The sequence below is a fragment of the Aotus nancymaae genome, unplaced genomic scaffold (genome assembly GCF_030222135.1).
Source record: "Aotus nancymaae isolate 86718 unplaced genomic scaffold, 86718_ANA_hifiasm-v0.15.2.pri h1tg000067l, whole genome shotgun sequence".
NCBI lineage: Eukaryota > Metazoa > Chordata > Mammalia > Primates > Aotidae > Aotus > Aotus nancymaae.
Window position 1 is genome coordinate 38,580,183 of NW_026988482.1, and position 22,391 is coordinate 38,602,573.

The following is a 22,391-nucleotide window of genomic DNA, read 5'->3' on the forward strand; positions in this document are numbered from 1 at the left end:
GGACTACAGGCATGCACCATCATGCCCAGCTAATTTTTGTATTTTTAGTAGAGATAGGGTTTCACCATGTTGGCCACACTGGTGTCGAACTCTTGACCTCGTGATCCGCCCACCTCAGCCTCCCAAAGTGCTGAGATTACAGGTGTGAGCCACCACACCCAGCCTTGTGGGCAGGTTTCTTAACCTCTCTAAGCCTCTGATTTATCTTCTGTAAAATGGAGGCTCACTTATTCACCAATAGTTCTCATCTGTCAGGTTTACCTTTCTTTTCTTTTTTTTTTTTTTCCCACAGCCTTCTTTAGAACTGTCAGATTTATCAAATGCCTACTATGTGTCAGGCAGTGCTCCAGCTGCTAGGGCAACAGCAGCAAAATAAAACCAGATAAAGTTTCTGCCCTTAAGAAGCACTTATTCCAGTAGGGGAGACAGGCAGTAAATAGAATAAGCAAAATATACACTATGTCAAATGGTGCTGAGTGTTACAGAGAAAATAAGGCAGGAAAGAAGTAAGAGGAGCAGTTCACGGAGGACTACATCCAGGGAACACAAACCCAGCCTTACCCAATGAGACTATGTGTGACATAATGCTCTAGGGAGAGCCTCCATCCTACAGTCACTACTCTGTAACTCATGCCATGACCACCACCACTACTATTACTGCCACCTTTGTCCACCTTTGTCTCCCTTCTGCAGCCAGGGATGGTCCTCTGTAAGTTTTTCTCTATTGGTATTTAATGAGAGATACCATTGTGAATATCTTCCATGGCGGATGGAAGGCATGGTGCTGAGCAATTTTACATTGCTTGACCTCAGCTGTTCAATAAATCCACCCTGCTCAAGCCCCACACTCTTGTCAAGGGTTCTGGTTTAATCAGCGCCTGCTGCCCTCTTCCTGTAGAGGAAAACATTCCCCCACAGGAAGGCATGGTACTCAGCAATTTTACATATCCAACCTCATCTGATTCTCAAGAACCCCCTAAGAGCAGGTATCCTTATTCTCACTTTTTCAAAAGAGGAATCTGAGACTCAAAGAGGTTGGGGGCTGCCCTGATCACACAGGGAACATTCAAATCCTGGTTAACCTGACTGAAGGCTTAACCTCTCAGCTGGGGAGCTCTTTTGCCTCCCAGGTGCAAAAGCAGGACTGTGCCCAGCATCCTGCTCAGGGCAGCCTCAGTCCTTCCTGAGGATCTGAGCCTTCAGTCCACGGTGCCCTCTGGCGCCACCTCCTGCTTGGTGAGCCACACTAGGCCCCGATGCTCAAAACAACCTGTAAAGGCAAACCTGAAATTCCGATTTGTTTTCTCTCTCTTGGTCCCATTTCGTGATTTTGGATCTCCCAGTTACACAGACTCAGCTGTCTATCTTCAACATTTTCCCTTACAGGAAGAGGGCAGAACGCACTGATTAAACCAGAACCCTTGAAAAGAGAGTGGGGCTTAAGCAGGGTGGATTTATTAAAGCTCTGAGGTCAAGCAACCAGAGGATTTCCTCACTTTTTATATGATCAGAAAAGTTCTACTTTTTTTTCACTGCCCTTTGCAGCAGGTGGGAGTTGCTCCCATGGAAGGAGCTCCCAGGCTTAAGGATAGGAGGTGGCCTTGGAGGTGTGGGAGGTGGCAGGAGTCATGGTATGGGCAGGAAGGGCTGGTCTGTTCTGAGAGTGCCCTCGGCGGATTCAGAGGGTGACAGGCACCCATCGTTTCTCTAGACCCAGAACAACTGAATTACTGGAGCTGGGACAGCATAGCAACTGAGTGTCTCTGAAGGCAAAAAGAAACTTCTGAAAACAGATTCAACTTTAGCTGTTAACAGGATGCAGTGATTTTGACAAAGCCAAAGCCAGGGATTCTCAAAGTGGGGAGTGGAATGGCTAAAGCTTCCCTGCCTAGAAGAGAACTGTAGAGCAAGGGGAGGGTCATGGGCATTTTAGAAAACATATTCTGCCTGGTGCAGTGGCTCACGCCTGTAATCCCAGCACTTGGGGAGGCCGAGGCGGGTGGATCATGAGGTCAGGAGTTTGAGACCACTCTGGTCAACACAGTGAAACCCCATCTCTACTAAAAATATGAAAACTTAGCTGGGTGTGGTAGTATGCGCCTGTAATCCCAGCTACTTGGGAGGCTGAGGCAGGAGAATAGCGTGAATCCGGGAGGCGGAGGTTGCAGTGAGACGAGATTGCGCCATTGCACTTCAGCCCAGGCGACACTGTGAGACTGTCTCATAAAATAAAATAAAAAATAAGGCCTGGTGCAGTGGCTCACGCCTGTAATCCCAGCACTTTGGGAGGCCGAGGCGGGTGGATGACTTGAGGTCAGGAGTTTGAGATCAGCCTGGCCAACATGGTGAAACCCCGTCTCTATAATAAAAAAAAAAAAGAAAATAAAATAAAATAAGCATATTCAATGTTATGATACCATATTACATTTTAAAAGAAAAAATAACTGTTATTTTCATAATATAATATCCACCAAAATAATTAGCTTAGTAGTTTGGGGCTATGGCAGGGATTTATTTATTTATTTATTTATTTAACCTCAACACTGTTGATATTTGGGGCAGGATAATTTCTTGCTGTGGAGGCTGTCCTGCACATTGTGGGATGTTTAGCAGTATCCTTGGCCTCTACCCATCAGATCACAAGCCCGTAGCATCCTATTCTCTCTTGTGACAACCAACAGTGTCTACAGATATTGTCAAAAGTCCCTTGGGGCAGGGGTTGAGGGTAAAATCACCCAGGTTGAGAACCATGGGATTATGGTTAAAAATACAGGACTCAAGTGTTGAGATGCCTGGTTTAACCACTTGCTGGTCTGTGATCCAAACATGTTACTCATGCTCGACCAGTCTTGGTTTTCTTATCTGTAAAATGGAGATGATATCATGTATATGCTTCACAGCATTAATGTAAAGATTAACCAAGATAATGATATATTAGTAGTTAACACAGTGTCCCACTTGGAAGGCTTCACAGCTGTTAGCTCTATGTATGACAGTAGATCTTTGCCACTTTTGGGATGAAAAGAGGATGGTCTCTGGACAAGAGACTGGGAATGCAAAGAATCAAACTCCCTTCCACACTCTCTTGTGGAAGCCTGTCTTCCCCTCCTAAACTCCATCTCTCTCTATTCCCTTCCATTTAGTGTGGAAGCTGCTTTCCTCTCCTGGATTCCATCTTTCTGGATTCTCTCACTCAGTGTGAGAGTTAGCTGTTTCTTTTTCTCTCCTTCTCCTGTTTCTCTCTCTAAATAAATCACTTTCTATAACAAACAAACAAAAGAATCAGAAACTCGGGAGTGTTGGGGGTGGGATGGTGGGAGTCTCATGTTTAGTTAAAGAGAAGGCATTAAAAAAAAAAAAAGACTTCAGAAACACCGGTCTCAACCATGGCTGTTGAAAGCAGAATTGCAGAGAATCTTGCTCCTACTTAGAGTGACAGAAGGAACAAGGAGAGGAGAGACTCGTTGAGCCTAGGAGTTTAATCTTGCACTGGCAGCTACTGAGGTTGTTTGGGCTGAGCCTCAGCTTTAATATATAATCAGATTTATGTATTAGCCGAGGGCTTGTGTCCTGGTTGCTGGGGTGCTCTAGGGGCTGGAGAGGTGTGAGAAAAGGAAGCAAACAAGGAAGGGAGGGAAGATGATTTTTGAGGCGTCTGTGGCAATCAGTGGACCCAGCTCATTTTGGCTTCATCTGCTCATCTCTTTCTGGGGATCCTTTTCCCATCAGAAAGACTTGAGTTTTGTGTCAAGCCCCTTTTATCAGCCAAGATTAAGGGCTGATGTCACCAAGAGTTTTTATTTTATGAGAGAAATGTGGAGTTCAAACTACAGGCTGGCAAACTGCTCTGATCCTCATTCATCCATTCACTAGCTGTGTGACCTCAAACTCTGTGATCCTTCGTTCCCTCATCTCCAAGGTGGGGATAATCGCTGTCATTGTGATTGACGTTTTTTGTAGTTCACTTGACTCTTCCACTTCAGCCCTTAGCTATCACAATATTAACATCTGGATGTCCTGAGAGTATTCCACATCACTGTTGATGATAATAACAGCTAATGTTTTTGAGTGTTTACTGTGATCTAGGTGTTAAGTGTTTTCTCATTTAATCCCATAAAAGAGGTTTTATAGGTGGAAAAATTCAGGTTCAGAGTTTAGATAACTTGCCCATGGCCACAGAGCTGGTAAGGGACAGAGCCAAAAGTGAACAGTGGTCTATCTAACTTTTAAGATCCTCTTGAGAGTGGCAATGTAATGCTGCACTCTGCAATTTCTAGGTGTTTTGGGTGGATTTTGGTAGAACAAAGGTTACTAGAGGGGAGCATTTTGTATGCTCATAAGTGAGCTCTCTTTTTCTTAGGATGAGTGCTAATTCTCTCTCATACGCATATACACAGAACCAAACTAGGGCACTAGGAGCAGAACCACCCACAACTTATCTCACAAGCTGGAAACATAGGCACCTGATGAAGAATTTGGTTTGGCCTTAATACCATCGTTCTCAATCCTGTCTGACTAGTAGAATTATTGAACAATTTTTAAAAAGTCCCTTACCCAGGCCAAATACCAGACCAGCTAAATTGCAATCTTGGGGGTGGGATCTAGGTATCAATATTTTTTTAAAGTTCCCCAGATGACTCCAAGTGTGGCCAAAGTTGAGAACCAGTGCCTGAGTATTTTAGCCTCTGCCTTACATCTTTCCAGCAGGTACCCAATCCAACTCTTTTTCACAAGAGATGGAGAAGTCCTGCTGACTGTTCAGAGCGTGAAGTATTCACTCTAAACCTGTTGAGGCTGAGGTTGGAGTTCCAATGAGATACTGTCTCCCTTTTCCATGTGAACCAGAGCAAAGCTGAGTATGGTGAAAGGCCTCGAACCTGAGACGGCTCTTGAGATTTGTAAGGTTGAGCCTTGGTCCCAGTCACTGAATTTGCCCCAAATTGTGAGCCTATTTGGTCTCGTCTCCTGTTTTATCACAAGCGATAAGATTGTAGGAGGACAATATTCCATATGATTTCCCCACAATAACGGAAACTCTTCCTGCTGAACTCCTGGACCTCAGCCTTAGAAAGGGATTTTGAGGTAGGATAGAAGGATCCAGATCTTTGAGAGACAGGTGAAATCTTTCTGTATCTATGGCAACACCCACCTGGAAAAAATGACAACTGTTCAATCTTTCTTCTTAATGACCAACAGACATATCCAAAGAGCCCTGATAACAATCTGGCATGACTAATACTGAGTAATTGGTATAAGAGAAAAAGAAAAATAAGGGGATTTGTGAATCAACTTCTGTTTAGCCATATGTTTTCAAGGCTTACTGTTTACCTAAGGAAAGGTTTTGTGCTTTAATCAGATTTATATATTAGTTGCTTGGTTAAGCCAGAATACCTGGGGTAAAATTCAAACATACTGTGTATATGAAATCCAGGATATAACCAAGAGAGAAATCAGCCCTGAAAGGAAAAATAACCCATAGCAATTAAAGCTCCGTAGAAAGAGTTTACAGATATTTTTTCTTCTGTTATAAATGGCACGGTCTCCGCCTTGTACTTCTCAATGCACGTGATATTTCTGACCTACTGCCTTTTTGTAGTCTTGCATTTGCTTTCTCAATCCCCTCTGCAAGTCATCTGACTTTTTCTACTTTAAGACATCCCACTAAAAAAGGGGACCAGGGCAGTGTTCTCAGAGGGATACCAGGAGGCGGAATTTGAGCCAGCAATAAAATGTGAGTGCTTTACCACTCCAAATATAGCTCTTTCCTCTGGACAACTATACTCTCAACACACTGGCCTCCTTTAAGCTCCTGGAACTGGACACGTTCTCTCCTGCCTCAGGGCCTTTGCATGTAAGATAACTTTCCTTTGACACTCCTTTCCTTTGCAAGGCCAAGTCCTTCTCATCCAGGTTTTAGCTCACACATCACTTCAGGGAGCTTCCTTGACCATCCTTTCAATGCAGTTAACCCTCAATATCTGCTCTTCTTTTCTTTGCTCATTTCTTTCTTTGCACCTTATCACAATCTGTCCTTCTCTCTGTGTTTGTATGTCCCCTCCTAGATTATAAGCCATTCTCCACCCTGCTCTGCCCTGAATGGCTCCCTTGCTCTCTGGCTGCTAGTTGGGTTTGACCAGTGGGAAAAGATGAGGGGGCAGAAAGTGAGAGAGGTCAACGTATTTATTGCCCTGGCTCCCTCCTGCCAGGCTGCAGCTTGGCTGCAGCTTTCTACCTAAGGCCTCAGTTTCTATCTAGTGGTCCTCTCCTTCATTAGGCTTTCTTTAATTACCCCTTGAATATGCCATCTGTTTCCTGCTGGGGCCTGACCCACAGAAGGACTAGGTCTGATTTATTCACCAGTGTACACTTGGCAACTAGCAGAGTGCCTGGCACATGGTAGATACTCAATAAATATTTGTTGAATACATGAATACAAAACAACTCAGAATCAAAAATTTTAAAATATCTTTCTCTTCTCCATTCTTTTTGTTTCCAAGAAGATCTTGATCAAACTCTGGTATAGAGAACAGATAAAACAGGTGGCTGGGGTTGAGGGTGGATGGAGTAGCCCACCAGCACAGTCCCCTCTTAAATTACTACTCTAGAAACGCAGCACATTAGAGACATATTTTGGGCAGATGCCATGTGGGAGGATGTGGCATCTTACACAGTTTCTGTAATTGAGGTACACAGTATTAGGGGCAGAGTTCAGACTGAATGATATTTACAACTCCATATTTCCAGGAAGACTTTGAGTTCATCTCTGGAAGACAGTGGGGTTTCCATTCTCTGGAAGAATGGAAATGGTGCCTTATGAACCCACTAAGAGGATTTAAAATTCTTTTGGAGCAGTCCAAAAGGGGCTCAGAGGAAGCTGGAATAAAAGATTTCCTCTGATTTGATGTGCTTCATCCAGTACTGCCAGATAAAGGTGTGTCATCCAGATTCTCCTACCATAATGTGCCCCCATATTTAACAGCTTCAGAAGGCAGAAAGTGACAGAGGAAGCCACCTGCTTCTTAGGTAGTCCTAACTCCTGAGTAGAAAGAGAGGCACAATGGGTGACAGAGAACCTGGACATCTACGCCTCATGGTTCACTCAGGGATGCTGAGCCTTCGGTTGTATAAAGGGGAGCTTGATGGGAAGATTAGGCCAGGTTTGAATTTTTCTCGCAGCAGAGGAGCCAGAGCTTGAAACAGATCTGCAGCCAAAGGCCTGGCTGGGCTTGTTCCAGGAGCTGATAATGATCTCAGTGGAAAACTCCCATTGTTGTACTCTCCGCATTGTCTTCCTCACTGAGGGCCCAAAGCTGGGCCAGTTCTCATCCACCGACTCAAAGAACAAATTAACTCCTCTAAGCTGTGGCAAATGGGAATTCTCTGTGAAGTTAATTGATACTGAGGTGGGGGGCCGGGGGGATCAGTGAGGAAGGCTGAGCAATGTGAGCTGACAGTCTACTTTCTCACATGAGAAGGCTGGGCTCTATTAGCATTTAATAGGTGTAATATGGGCATAATTAGGCCACAGATTCTGATAGCCTGTTTTAACTCAGACAAGTTTGGAAATCAGATTCAAGGGGACAAGGCTCATCCTTCTGGCTGCAAGCATTCCTGGAAATGCAAGCAACATAGGTCTGGATCACTGACATGTACAAAATCGCCAGATCTCACACTCATCCACTGATGCTGGTTCTTGCCTTCAATCTCTTTCTATCTGAATGATTCCTGAGTTCTGGTCAATCTTCCTTCTCCCTGTTAAGTGAGCAATGGTCTGAGATAGAGTTAAGAGGAAGGTGGCAGGAGGTCGGGGTATCAAATAATACAAGTTACTTTCAAATAATGAGTTTTCCACGTACCAAGCAGGTGGAGAAGTCTTCCACACATGTTACCCCATACCACCAGCAGCCTCACTGCAGCAGACATTACATTTTCTCAGGAAGCTGAGGGATTGGGAGATTTAAGCTGCTTGCCTAAGTCACACAGTTAGAGAGGTGGTACGGTTTCAACCACGTCAACTGGGCCTTCAAACACTAAGTGTGAATGTGTGTTGCAGCTAGGGTCAGACCAAGAAGCAAGTTTCAGCTGCAGACAGGGCTTCTGAAGCACCCAGCTGGAGAGGCCCCTTCCTGTGACATCATGCTTTCCTCAGATGTGGTTCAGAATGACTTAGATGGGGACTAATGATTTCCAGTGGAATTCCCGGTTTCTAGGCCAGGCTTTCTCAGTCTTAGCACTGCTAGTTTATGGGGCCAGATAATTGTTTCTTGACTGTGTAGGGGGATGACATTTTGTGCACTGTAGGAGGTGTAGCAGCACCCCTGATCTCTACCTATCAGAAGCCTGTAGTGTCCTGCACCCACAGTTATTACAACCAAAAATATCTCCAAACTTTGAAATGTTCCCTGGGCAGGAAAATCACCACCCCTAGTAGCCACCTCCACTTATTTCTGTTGAGAATCACTCATCTAGATCACTGTGTTTCCCCTGGGGTAGTGTTTGTGTATGTGTGCGTGCCTTAGGCAAAGGGAATATTCCCCCTGATCTTTTTACGTAGGACCCATTATTCAAGTATAAAGAAAAAAAAAGGGTGAGTTATTCTAGTCTGTTTTCCTCTCCTCTCTCATTTCAAGCTATGAGCTCAACCTGCTCCCCAAAGCTAAGACTGAACTGGACTTTTCTGCCTTTTAAAGTTGGCACCTCTGATTTCAAAGGCAGCCATTGGGAAGTCTGCTGCTGCCAGGATGAGAAACCCCAGCAAGGTATGAGCCACTCACTGCTAGGCAGTAGAGTCACTGCCAGGAATGCTCTCACCAAAAGCACAATGTCAGAATCAGAAACGATTCCCTACAGGTGTCCTTGGACTGATAACACCCTCAAGGGGGCAGATTTGAGTGGGTTGGATAAATGACTCGAAGAAGCAAGAATATGTAAGAGTCTCTCAGACTTAGCACAGCTGAGAGTCAAAGATTTATTCCAAGGAAAGATCCAGAGAACAGAAATGCACAGAGGTACAATCTCTATACTCTGCTGGGCAAGAAGCAAAATGAACAAGTATTTTCCTCCATTGCTTGTGCATGGGAAAAAGAGAGAAAAGAGGAGACAGGGTTTGAATAATCTGCAAAGTAGAACACTAAATCCTTGGGTAACCAAGTCGAGAAAGGTTATTTTCTAGGAGAGAGAGAGAAAGAATGGGAGAAATATGCCTGCTTTAGCTAAATGAATGGGGGAATTCTGCATGACATTTTTAAGCCAGTACAAGTTTTTGCACCAAGGAAAACTCTAGGTGTTTTCTTAGTGACTTTGTAGTGGAAGACCCAGACTTTGTCTTCTGAATGGTGCCCCGCCTGTTTGCTCGGCCTGATTTGTGATAGCTGCCTTCTAGAGATGTGTCATGGTCTGATTTTGATTTGGGGTGGGCAGGCTGGAGGAGATTCCTGGCAGAGCAGGACTGGGAATGATTACAGATCACACACATACACACACACACACACACACAGAGCTACCTGGGTGCTCAAGGTGATGCTGGTAGAAAACTGGGGGGAGTGAAACTTACTGGTGAAAATTATTCTAAGTTAAACAATCAAACTTCGCCCTGTTTACTATACCAAGAGCTATTTGATGTCAGGGACATTTCTGGAAATTTTGAGAGGAGATATAATTCACTTTTTATTTTGTCTCAGCAGGAGGCTAGACTCAGAGCTAAGAGAAGAGGCAGTGTAGGACAGAGCCAAGCTCTAACTACAGGTGAGCTCACGAGTATGGGACCTCACCTAGATTTAAGATGAAGAGTCTGGGTTTCCTTAGTTCAGTGGTCCTCAAACTTAGTGAACCTATGAGTTCTCTGCGAGAATGTTTTCAAAATGTTGATTCCTGAGTCTGAGCCCTGAGAGATTCTGTTTGTGGGTGTGGGATGGTGCCCAAGAATCTGCACGATTGATGAGCATCCCAGGTGAACGTAGTGTAGGTGATCCCTGAAATATGTGAATTGATGGAGTGGATAGTTTACTGTTTACACGGAGAAACAGACTCCCAACGCTAGCTTCAGGCTGCTTGTACTAGGAAGAGGGGATTTAGTCATGATAGTTTTCAACTGCTCTGGGAGGCACTTTACATACAGGCAGAGGAGGGGAGGTTAAGGCAGATGATGGTCAGTGTAGAATTGCTCATTGCCAAGTGGCCAGGTAGGAAGGACAAGCATCTAGCCAGCCTTGACACAAGATATTTAGCAGGTTTATGTTTATAAAAAAGGAGGAGGTCAAAACAGTGTATTTTGTTGATGATAAACAAAGGAAATCAGGATTTAAATACAGATCATTTTTAAAAAATGCCTAAATGTCCAATTCTGGAGGTGTGGTAGCACCCATTCAATTGAATATTAATACAGTCATTAAAAAGGATGGTTACAAAAGCCACAAAAATAAGCTAAGGATAGAATGCAAGTGAAGAAATGCAGGCCACAAACTATTCAGTATGTTTACAACCAAGTTAGGGAAAAATAATGAACTAATACATAGAGAAGAAACTTGAAAATTGATGAAAATATGAACACTGGTCAAGTGGTGACATTTGGGGTGTTTTTCCCTCTTCCCATTTCTGGAATTTTTCTTTTCTATGTTTCCCTTACTCTCCATATTTTAAAAAATAAATGACTTGAGTTTTAAAGCCATTTCCAAGTGGATAAGAGCTTTCTCATTTCCCTTTGTGAGATTAACAAATTCAAAAGTTCCAAGAGAAATGTTCATACATTCTTTGAAAAATTCACTCTGTAAAATCTTGCACCAGTCTGAGGAATCCATCACGACGCACCACGCCCCAACCCCACCACTGCCGGTCTCCACCCTGGAACCTATTTTCCAGTGTTGCCTTTTCAGTAATAAAGTGAATAAAATCAACAATCTTTTCTCCCTGTCAGCAGCCATGGTTACTGACTGTGGGTATAGATGACTGCTCACGCCCAAGGAGGTTATAAATAAGCCTTTTGAACAGTTATCAAAAACCAGGACACTGGAAAAACTTCTCTGAACCCAGAAAATATCAGTGAGACCATGACGATGTAGCAGGGGTATATCGCCTGCTCTGGGCTGAGCTCTCTTCCAACTGCCCACTGATTCCCTGTTCTCCCATCTTGCTCTGACAATGTCCTCGGCTTCCCAAATGCCAGGAAAGCAAAGCAGAAAAAGAAACAAGGGACAGATTCTTTCGGGACTTTCTCTCTGCTGTTTTTCATCTGGCCCCTGGTCCGTGAGCTAGTAGGTGATATTCAGAGTCATGAAATGCCAACAACAGGTCACAGCTTCCTTAGGGATGCATGGGACCAGGCAGAAGGTGCTCCTTACGATGTACTAACCATTGAGTGAGAAGGCTGGGCTCTATCCAATCTCCCCCTCCTAAATATCTCCTCATGGCCTGAAACCCCTACATTAAAATCACCACAGGCCACACCCCAAAGACCCGAGCTTTGTCTGCAGAAAACCACAGCTGAAATATATAATGGGCGTTTGATGTTAAATTCAAATATGGTGGGGCTTCTGGAGGAAGGGATCAGATAAGAATGTCAGTCCTGGATGGATGGGATACCTATGGTGTAGGAACAGACGTCTGTGGTTTTACCTCCTTGTAGCGTAATCCCTCTTCCTTTGAAAGCATAGTCTTGATTTCCCTTTCAACATCTACCTTTTCCATTGTCAGTTGTGCAGTTTTGATGGGTTGACCTCATTGCCTAGTTCCTGGGATAGGACATGACTCAGGCCTGACCTATCAGAGCTATCATTCTCCTGGCCACAATGGTTAGTTTAAGAATTGTTGGATGACCCAAATCAGGCAAATGAGACTCAATTCTGGTACTCTGGGTGACACTAGCATGGAAGAGCAAGTCTTTTTCCCCTTCACCTGATGCTGATGGACGTTGGCCTGCAGTGTCTGACTGCCATCCCTGCTATCCCTGGGAAGAGGCTGCCTGAGAATGAAGCCAGTGTACAGGGAACAAGAACTGAGAGATGGAAAGAAGCCGAGTCCCGACGACATCATTTGGGCCTCTGGAACTATAGATCTGTGAAGTCTGAAGTTACTTGACAAAAAAAATTTTGTTTACACCCATTGGAGCTGGAATTCTGACACTTCCAAACAAAACAGTCCTGCAATACCAATGAACAAAGGTAATCTCCATGCATTTCCCCAGTATATCCCAGGCTGGTCCTGTGGCCAATAGGTAGGACTCAAGGTGAGTTCTAGGTTTTAAAATCTGTAATTCCAGACTGGACTACACATCTTCCCTAGTGACAGGAATGAAAAAAAAAGATCTGGGCCACACAATTCATGAACACATCTGAGGTGTGGCCAATCAAGTAATGGGCACCAGCTGGTTAGGAGGTTTTACCCAATTATTTAAATAAAGAAATTAGGTTAGAGAATGGTTATCCAAGTTATGCAGAACAGTAGACCTGTCCCTTCCTTAAATTAAATATAGAAATGTTTTGCATTACAAGGATTAAACAACATTTCAGACATTCTTGGTAAAGTGAGTGATTGCAGTTGTTGCTTTATATCCTCATGTTGTTGTTTTCTGGTTCTTTCCTGGTTTGCCAGCAATGCTGAAAAATTACCCTGTTACCCTGTGGCATTGCACAACTAAGTCTCCCTTGCCAAGGTGTGTAGGTGATGTGTGTTAAAGGCGTGGTCTTGACACAACAATGCGACACTCATCAAAGAAGGCAGGAAGCCCTTTCAGATTCCTGCTCCGTGTCTCTGCTTATTCAGGCCAGTAACACGTGTACTTGCAGCTGATGCTGGCCTGAGTAAAAAAATCACGGAGTAGGCAAACCTTTATCTATTACTAACGTTTTCACATCTATTTTCCTCTGTCTCTTAGGACCCACTCCCCTCGGGACATTGCAAACATCTGCCAATTTCCTTTCCTAAGTCACTGTCATATTCATCCTCTTAGTTTGGATTTTGCTACTGACCTTCACCTCTAGACTGGGCTACAAAGCCCCAGATTGCCTCCTAACAGGTCTCCCTGCATCAGCGCTTGCCCTTTTCCAATCAATTCCCCACACAGCAGCTGAAGCCATCTTTTCAAAATGCAAATTGGATCATGTCACCTCCCTCACTGCAGGGCCTGACATTTTAAGGGCTTTCCATTGCCCTTATTAGAAAGCCCTACACCCTTAATATAGCCCTAAATGGCTCTGCACCATCTGGCCCTTGCCTTCCTTCCCACTCTTATTACTCTATGTGCTCACCCAGCCATGGGACCTTCTGTCAGTTCTTTCATAGACTCCTACCACAGGGCCTTTGCACATGCCACTCCTGCTGCCTGGAATGCCCCTTGCCTTATCCTTTAAGCATCACTTTTTCAGGATGCCCTCGACTCAGCCACATCCCTCTTTGTAAGCCCTCCTAGCCTCACACTTACCGTAAATGAAATTTTATGTCATACAGTTGGATGGTTACTGTCTATTGACTTCACTAGACTATGAGGTCCAACAGGGCAAGGCCAATGTCCAATTTGGCTCAGCATTGCATTCCCAGCACCTTGCATAGGTGGCATCTACAAATACTAATACCAACCAGTATTCAGTGAGCACTTAGAGGGTGTTACACACTGTTCTAAATTCTTTACATGAACTCACTCATTTAATTCACACTACAACCCTGAAAAGTAGGGTCATTCCATTTCAAAGATGAGGATAACGAGGTGCAGAATAGATAAATCAGTTGCCCAAGGTCACAGAGCTATTAAACTGTAAGTCCAGTTTCCAGCTCTGGCATACTGGTCTACAGCCTATGCTCTCATACTATTCTGCTGTAACTCACATGGCAGGTGCTCATGTCATGTTTGCTGAATGAATCAAAAAACAAACAGAAATGTTTTTTCCCCTTTCCTCACTACCATCCTTACCTGGAGGGTCTTCCTATAGGACCCAGCTCTCTATGACCAACCACCCCTTACAGAATGTGTCTGATCCTCAAGTCATGTTCCCAGGCTTGTCATTCCACAGCAGCATCCTTCACCAGGGACCAGCTCACAGCCTCCAGTTGTCCTGCGGTGTGGCCTCAGTCAGTTCCAATTCCAGCTCTACTCTGTACCTGGTCCCAGTGTGTGACTTGAGCCCTGACCTCTAACTTGCAACTAAAGTCTTGGTCCCCTCTGCCCTCGGTGCCTCTTGCCCAGGCACCAGCCCCTGGCCCATCTTTACCTGTCTGCCTTGTCTTTCCTATCTCTGACCTTGGCATCATCCTGGACTGCCACTTCTGACTCCCGTCATTCACACCTGTGCTCTCATGCTTCTCTCTAGCATCATCAGAGTCAAACAAACAAATCACCAAGCCAACTGCCACAGGAGAGGGAATGCTTATCCCTTCAGCTAGAGCTACTGTGCAAATCTTCTGACTGTGACTGTGACTCTGACCCTTCTGGTAAGGAGGTATATTAGACCAATTAAGTGCATGGCTTTGTAGTTGCTCACACCTAGGTTCAAGTCCATCTGTAGTGACCATAAAAAGGTTACTTCTAGGAACCTAGTGTACCCATCTGTAAAAACCCGGATTTATCTCGCAGCATTTAAAGAGGCATTTTACGTGAAGTCATTAGCACGTCAGGTCATCGTCAGTGATCTGTTATGATTATCATCAGTTACAATCACCATCAGCAGCAGCAGTACATTTACCATGGTCATTCACATCGACCACGGTATAGTGTTGAAGGGCACAAGCTCTGGAGCTAGAATGTCCAAGTTTAAATCCTGCTCTTCTACTTCCAGGCAATGCAGGCTTGGGCGACTCAGCCTCTCAGTGCCTCATTTATACCATTTGTAAAATGGGAATAACAACTGTGTCTACCTCATAGGGTTGTCGTGAGGACTGAGTGTGTTTAGTTCACGGAGAGTGCTTATAACAATATTCAGTCCATATAAACACTCAATAATGTTAGTTGTTTTGATGTCATCATTTCTCCTTCTAATGCTATGATTATGCAGGCTGCAAGCTGCTTTAGAGGCATGTTTAGGGAATATTAGGGTTAAAGCACTTCTGCAAGGCTCCTACATTGCAGTGGTAGAAATGCTGGCTGTGCCTGCCTGACTCACTCTGTGTGAGCGTAAGGGATGAACTGTGTTTTCCAAGAAGGGACTGCACACTCCCAGTTCTAAACGCATTGGGAGGGGCCAAAGCCCAGATCTGAGGCTGACAAGCCACTGGAGCTATCTGTTTTTTTTCAGATCTGTTCTGAGGAAAAGTGCTGCCCACAGAAAGATCACACTTCATGCCAGATTAAACACTACAGACTTATTCAATAACAGAAGTTACTGACCATGGAAGAAAAAAGAAACTATCATCTTGAAATCCAGCTTTATCTGAAGGATCAAGGTTTTCACTAAAGCCTTTTGTGGCACATACCTGGTATTCAGATTGTGATTCTAGGATTTAAAGATATGCAGATAGCTTAGAATATTAAAAACAAAAACAAAAACACTACTGAATTCTAGCAAAATTCAAATATAACAGTGAGGTACGGCAGCAAAAACACCAACATTCCAAGTCTAGTCTTTGGTGTATGTGTGTGCAGCGTAGGATGTGAAAGGTTGTTTAGGGGCTGCTCCAATGAGGAATGATGAAGCCGTGCTTAGAATATTAGCCACCATCTTTCTTCAACACTGTCATATCTGACAGAACCATAGAAACACATATAAAATGTCCCTGTTTTTCATGGTCTTATGTTAGGAAAAGAGGAACCTGCAGGAGTATTTTCCCTTTTTTTTTTTTTAATAGTCTTGTTCTATCGAAAAGCTGGAGTGCAGTGGTATGATCCTGGCTCACTCTAACCTCTGCCTCCTGGGTTCAAGTGATTCTTGAGTCTCAGCCTCCTGAGAAGCTGAAACTACAGTCATGCACCACCATGACTTGCTAATTTTTGTATTTTTAATAGAGATGGGGTTTTGCCATGCTGGCGAAGCTGGTCTTAACTTCCGGCCTCAAGTGATCTGCCTGCCTCGGCCTCCCAAAGTGTTGGGATTGTAGGTGTGAGCCACCAAGCCCGGCCCATACAGGGGTATTTTAAAATCTAAAATGCAAACCTGCACAGCTGGTGGATGGTGGGAGAAGTTAGTAGCCACAACAGGTGTAGGGGCCAAAACTGTGGATCAGTGTGTTTGGGAGGAGAAAGAATTAATAATAATAAAAAGTAGCAGGTAACCATTGCAGAGGGTCATATGTGTCAAAGACTACATTAGTGATTTTAAGTGCATGTATCATTTGATCCTCACCAAAGCTATATGAAAAAAGCACTACAGGCACACCTTCATCCATTTATTCACCAAATACCATGGATGAGGAAACTGAGTGACTTATTCAAGGCCATGCAACTCCTAAATGATGAAGGTTCAATCTCATCCCAGCAAGTGTGACTCCAGAACCAGTACTCCTAACCATTAATTAATTAGAAAGCCAAAAAACCAGGGCTCATGTAAGAACTTCAGAGACTAATGATGGCTTAATGTCATGCCCATCTCCTCAGTTCACTTCTGTCATCTGCACCTTCTGGCAGGGTCATCACTAGCCACAGCAGGCTATGGAAATTTAAAAGAATTAAAACTAAATAAAATGTAAACTTCAGGCCATTGCTGTTGAGTACTTAAAATGTGTCTTGTGCAACTGATGGTCTGAAGTATCAATTTCATTTAATTTTAATTCATTTAAATTTCTACAGCCCCGTATGGCTGCCATATTAGATAGTGTTGATCTCAGGAATTTTTTCCCCTCAGTTGTATCAGACATGGTCAGGGTTGTTTCCCAAAAATCTGAGGCAAAGGGGCATTAGTTGCTTTGCCCAAGGATCCTAGAGAATCACGAGAATAAATCTCCCATGATGTCTTCTTTAGGAGTAGAAACTGAGTGTCTCCTCACTCACCCTTTCCAACATTCCTCAACCTCTAGCCCTCCTGATTTCCTCATGAGCCACAATGTGAGGACAATACAGTCAGAGCAGACAAACCCAGGCACATCTGCTTTCAGACAATGGTGCACATCAGTCTCAGCAGAGATCTGCTTAACATGAAGATTCCTGGGCCCCACCTCTGTAGAGTTCTGATGCAAGGGGGTAGGGGGAGGCCCAGGAGCCTATGTTTGAATCGAGCATCCCCATGATTCTAGTGCAGGTGGTCTAGCTTTGAGAAACTCTGCTTCAGAGGCTGAAGTATATATTTATCTGCTGCCCTCTTAAATAATTATAGCACATAAATCTTTCGAGAATAACATAACCTGGGCTGGAAGCCAGGCAGTCATCACTCAGCACTAATTGCTCACTTTAAAGACATCAAGCAAGGTACTTAGTCACCAAGGCCTCATTTTTTTTTTTTTTCATCTGAAACATGGGGATGAGGATATCTACTATTTGTTCTGGGACAAATGAGAACACATATCTGTACGTATTTGATGGGGATTGAAGGTAAAACCCATTACATGGACAACCTACAACTCAGAGCCTCGTTTTGTTTGTCCAACAGAGTTGAAATAGATTTCACATTTTTAAAAGTCCAAATTTTCAACTTGTCTGAAAAAAATGGGAAGATCTGAAAGGATGGGGCTTGTATTAGATTGGTAGCCTAGTGTGATTAAGAGCAGTGTTCTATCACGCCTGTAATCCCAGCACTTTGGGAGGCCGAGGCGGGTGGATCACGAGGTCAAGAGATCGAGACCATCCTGGTCAACATGGTGAAACCCCGTCTCTACTAATACAAAAAATTAGCTGGGCACGGTGGCGCGTGCCTGTAATCCCAGCTACTCAGGAGGCTGAGGCAGGAGAATTGCCTGAACCCAGGAGGCGGAGGTTGCGGTGAGCCGAGATCGCGCCATTGCACTCCAGCCTGGGTAACAAGAGCGAAACTCCGTCTCAAAAAAAAAAAAAAAAAAAAAAAAAGAGCAGTGTTCTAGAATCCTATACACAGGTTCGAATCCCTGCTCTACCACTCTAAAAGCTGAGTGACTTTGGGTGAGTCCCTCAACTTCTCCATTTCTCAGTTTCTTTAACTCTGAAATGAGAATCATAACAATATTCCTCCCTCACAGTGTTATGACAATGTAATTAAGCAAGCTAATATTTATAACTGCTTAGAACAATATTTGACACATTGCAAGAGCCATATGAGGGTTAGGTGGATACATAAATATCCCAGCACATGGCAACAAGCAGCTGGAGCTGAGCAGTGGCTGTCCCCTTCAGATGGGGCTGACATTATCACAGTCTCCATCCAGATACCACTGACTATGGAATCCTTGCTGTAAGGGGCAGACATACATCTTCCTCCTTGGGTACCTTGCCCACAAAGGGGTAGATATACTTAAAGCATCTTAGAGCACTACTTCTCAAGCTATCAGTGGTGAAGAACCAGTTTGTTTTTATTTTCAATCCCTAGTGACCCTGCTGAGCATGTCTGATACAGCACAAAGCACAAAGCACAAAGAGCTCAGCCTGTGAGTTATGTAACACCCCGATTGGTCTATACACCCTGATCAATAGGACAAGCCCACTAAATGCGCACTTGGATGTCACCGCAACATTGAACTGCTGTAAGAGTTTCTAAACACTTTCAGTTTCAGTACTAATCTCGCTGCTGATCGGTGATAGTTTTCAGTCACTGTGATCCTCAGATTCTGCTTTAAGTAGCACCATCACAGAGAAGATCTACATTGGTCTTTTTTTCCTCATTAAAATTTTTTTTTTTTTTTTAGAGACAGGTTCTCACTCTGCCACCAAGGCTGGAGTGCAGAGGTGGGATCATTACTTACTGCAGCCTCAACATCCTGGGCTCAAGTGATCCTCCTGTTTCAGCCTCCTAACTAGCTGGGACTATACGGGCATGTGCCACCAAGACCAGCTAATTTTTATTTGTGTGTGTATGTGTGTGTGTGTGTCTGTGTGTGTCTGTGTGTGTGTCTGTGTGTGTCTGTGTGTGTATGTGTATGTGTGTGTATGTGTGTGTATGTGTGTGTGTGTGTGTCTGTGTGTGTCTGTGTGTGTGTGTCTGTGTGTGTGTATGTGTGTGTGTATGTGTATTTGTAGAGAGAGTCTAACTATGTTGCCCAGGGTGGTCTCAAACTCCTGGCCTCAAGTGATCCTCCTGCCTTGGCCTCCCAAAATGCTGGGATTACAGGTGTGAGCCACCATGCCTGGCCAACATCAGTCTTCCCACGCACAGAAAACCAGCTAGACAACTTCACTGGAGAGAGAAGCATGCAACAAGTCTCTCTTTCCACTTCTGTTCTTTTCAGCCTACCTGTCTTCTCCTTGTCTAGCCAGACTTTCTTATACCTTTACTTGCATTTTGAAGCCAGTTCCCTGTGAGAAACAGGTTCAGAACAGTCTCAGAAGCTGTCATGGATGCTTTGGTGCCCTAAGCAGCACCAGGCTGGGGAAACTGGGCTGCAGGTGCTGCGACCACTGCTATCAGCTCAGATACACCTTCTCCACCTTCACATTGTACAAGAGGCAAACAAGTTCCCTTGGGCCTTTTTTATAAGGGCACTAATCCCATTCATGAGGTCTTCACTCTCAGGACCTAGTCACCTCCCAAAACGCCCAATTTCCTAATGCCATCACCTTGGGATTTAGGATCTCAATGTAGGAATTTGGCGGAAAACATTCAGACCATAGCATCTTCTCTCTTTAGTGCTGCCTTTGGCCAACAGGAGCTGCCTTGCCCCAACCCCATACCCACAATCTTATTCCCTCATCACTCCTCAGCAGCCCAAAGCTGATGACCAACTGACATGATGGTACAAAACATCAGACCCTTCGTTACAAGAAGCAATTGACTCTATGGTGCCACTCATCCATCAGAGCCCCCTGTGGGATCAGGCGGAAGCCAGACCTCATGGAGACACCATTCCTCACTTGGCTCCTCCCCCTGCCCTGTCCTCTTTCTCTCACTCCCCTTTTCCTGGGAGCACTCCCTCAATACATCACAGGCATCCGGACCCCTGTCTCAGGCTTTGTTTACAGGGAATCCCATCAAAGATAGAAGCCATCCCAAACTTGGGTTTACCTTCCTCTGCAGCCTATTGGAAGGGGGAACATGGCAGAAACAACATTAAAATCCTGAGAACTGGGAGCCAGTCACCCAGAGATTACCCCTTGCTATCTGTTTTCGAGATGAACAGAACCTACCTGTTGCATTAGACAGGGCCAGGGATTCCATGGAGCCCCGAGGCGTCTGCTCTGTGGGCGTCATGTCCTCTGTGTATTTCAGGGAACTGATTGGATGACGGGTCCGACACTGCTGACTGGACATGCCCCCTTCCTCCTCCTCCTCCTCCTCATATTTGGGGACTTGGATGCTGCCCCGGGTCTCATTGAAACTCTGACTAGACATATCGCTGTAGCTCTCCTGAGATCTCAGCCTCCCCGGGTAATAGTCTTCTCGGCATTCCTTGATGAAGCTGCCAGCATGCCCTGTCATGGCCAGTGATGCACTCCTTTTGGGGTTGCTGAAGTGCTTGCCCCACATTTCAGGCTGGGCCCCAGCCCCCTGCCCTCCTGGACTGTAGGAAGTTCTGATGTTGCACTGGCTGAGGAGCTGCAGAGGGGTCTGGGACTGGTTCTGCTCCATCTTGTTCCCATAATGGTAGGGCTCTTCCCGGCTCCTCCAGATGGGGTCCCGGTTGAGGCTGGGTGTCTGGCTGGTCAGGCTGAGCATGTCCATCTGCAGTGACAGGGGGTCCACGTCGGCTGACAGCCGGTTGGAACTCACTTGCAGCTGGCTGTGCTGGTTCAGCATGGACTCCTCCGTCTTGCCTTTGTTCTTGCCGATTTTGGCACTGCGCCGGGACTCCTTGGCCCTGGCGTTCTGGAAGGCGGAATCAGAGGAATCAGAACCATTGGGGTCTTCCCCTGCACTACAGGCCCGTGAGCAGAAAATCTGGCCCTGCTTCGGGAGGAATGGCCGCCCCAGGAGGGATTTCTTGCAGTGAGCGCAGCAGAAACAGGTCTCGGTGGCATGCCAATGTTGGCCGTCATAGGTCATTTGACCTTGGTCGATACCTAAGGAAACGAGAGACATGGGAGAGGCTGATTAGCTGCTCAGAGCCCTGCAATGGGACGTGAAACACACAGCACCTTGGTTTGTCTCAGGATTCCAGGCGCAGCAGAATGAATTGTCAAAAAATCAACCATCAGACCCCTATGTAAATGGTATTCATGTCCTACCAAGAGAACTCCTTCCTGTACCAGTAAGCACCTTCTTCACTCATTTGCTCCAAGCACAGAGACTCTAGGTTAAAATGGCTTATCTATGAATCCTTCTGCCTAGGACACATTTGCCCCTGACAAACAGCAATAGTAATGCTAACAAATGACCATGCACTGCTTTAAGAGCTTTTTAAATGTAAACTCATTTAATCACTCAGCTCCCTTGAGCTAGCTTTCTAATATTATTTGCAGTTTTCACATGAGAAAATGGAGGCGCATGAGGCTAAGTAACTTGCCTAGGATAACATAACTAGGAACCAGAGACGATATCGGTACCCAGGAAATCTTACTATCAACCATGACATTGATACTATCTCCTTCACTCCAGTTAGCCATCTGCTCAAAAGCCAGCTCCTCTGAGAAGTCTTCCTGTCCATACTAATAGTGATTCTCCATTACTCTCCGCCCTTACCTGCTGGAGTTTTCTTGATAGCACTAAAATTGCTTTATATTGTAACACTATATATGTGCATCTGTGTATCATCTCTCCTCTGTTGAAAGTGAAACTCTATGAGGATAGACACGTTAAGTTTCTACAGCATCTCCAGGACCTGGAACATGGCCTGGGGTATGACAGGGGCTCTCTGTACATGGATGGATCAAGTGAATCCCATCACTAGCATGTGCTATTACAATAGGTAAGTCATAGTAGCAACTCAGTGGATGCTATGGTGAATGTTTTCTCTGAAACTCCTAAGTTGAAATCCTAAACCCTAAAGTGTTGGCATTAGGAGATGGGGTTTTTTGGGAGGTGACTAGGTCGTGAGAGTGGGGACCTCAGGAATGAGATTAGTGCCCTTACAGAAGAGGCCCAAGGGAGCTTGTTTGCCCCTTCCACCATGTGAGGACTCTGCAAGAAGGAACCATCCAGGAAACAGAAAACAGGCCCTCAGCAGACACTGCATTTGCTGGTGCCTTGAGTTTGGACTTCCCGGCCTTTAGAACTGTCAGCAATACATTTCTGTTCAATACAATACTATTCAGAAGCCACACAGTCTGTGCTATTCTGTTAAAGCAGTCTCAACAGACTTAGACAATGGGAAATAAAAATGTGGATTTCAACTCTTGTTAAGGAAAAATCTGCTTTTGGTAAAGAAAAACTTAGACATGGCATTGCCAAAGCTAATGCCCCTCTGGGAGCATGCGTACA

At 44.8% G+C, this 22,391-nt stretch overlaps 1 protein-coding gene across 2 annotated transcripts in view; it reads right to left on the reverse strand.

The window, feature by feature from the left end:
• Positions 1 to 22,391, reverse strand: part of PRICKLE2 (prickle planar cell polarity protein 2) — a 137,660-nt gene that overhangs the window by 33,654 nt on the left and 81,615 nt on the right. For both annotated transcript variants that reach the window (XM_012469562.2, XM_012469568.2), the window contains exon 7: positions 20,162 to 21,034. In XM_012469562.2, coding sequence (XP_012324985.1) covers positions 20,162 to 21,034 — 873 coding nt within the window. The remainder of the gene's footprint in view (positions 1 to 20,161; positions 21,035 to 22,391) is intronic.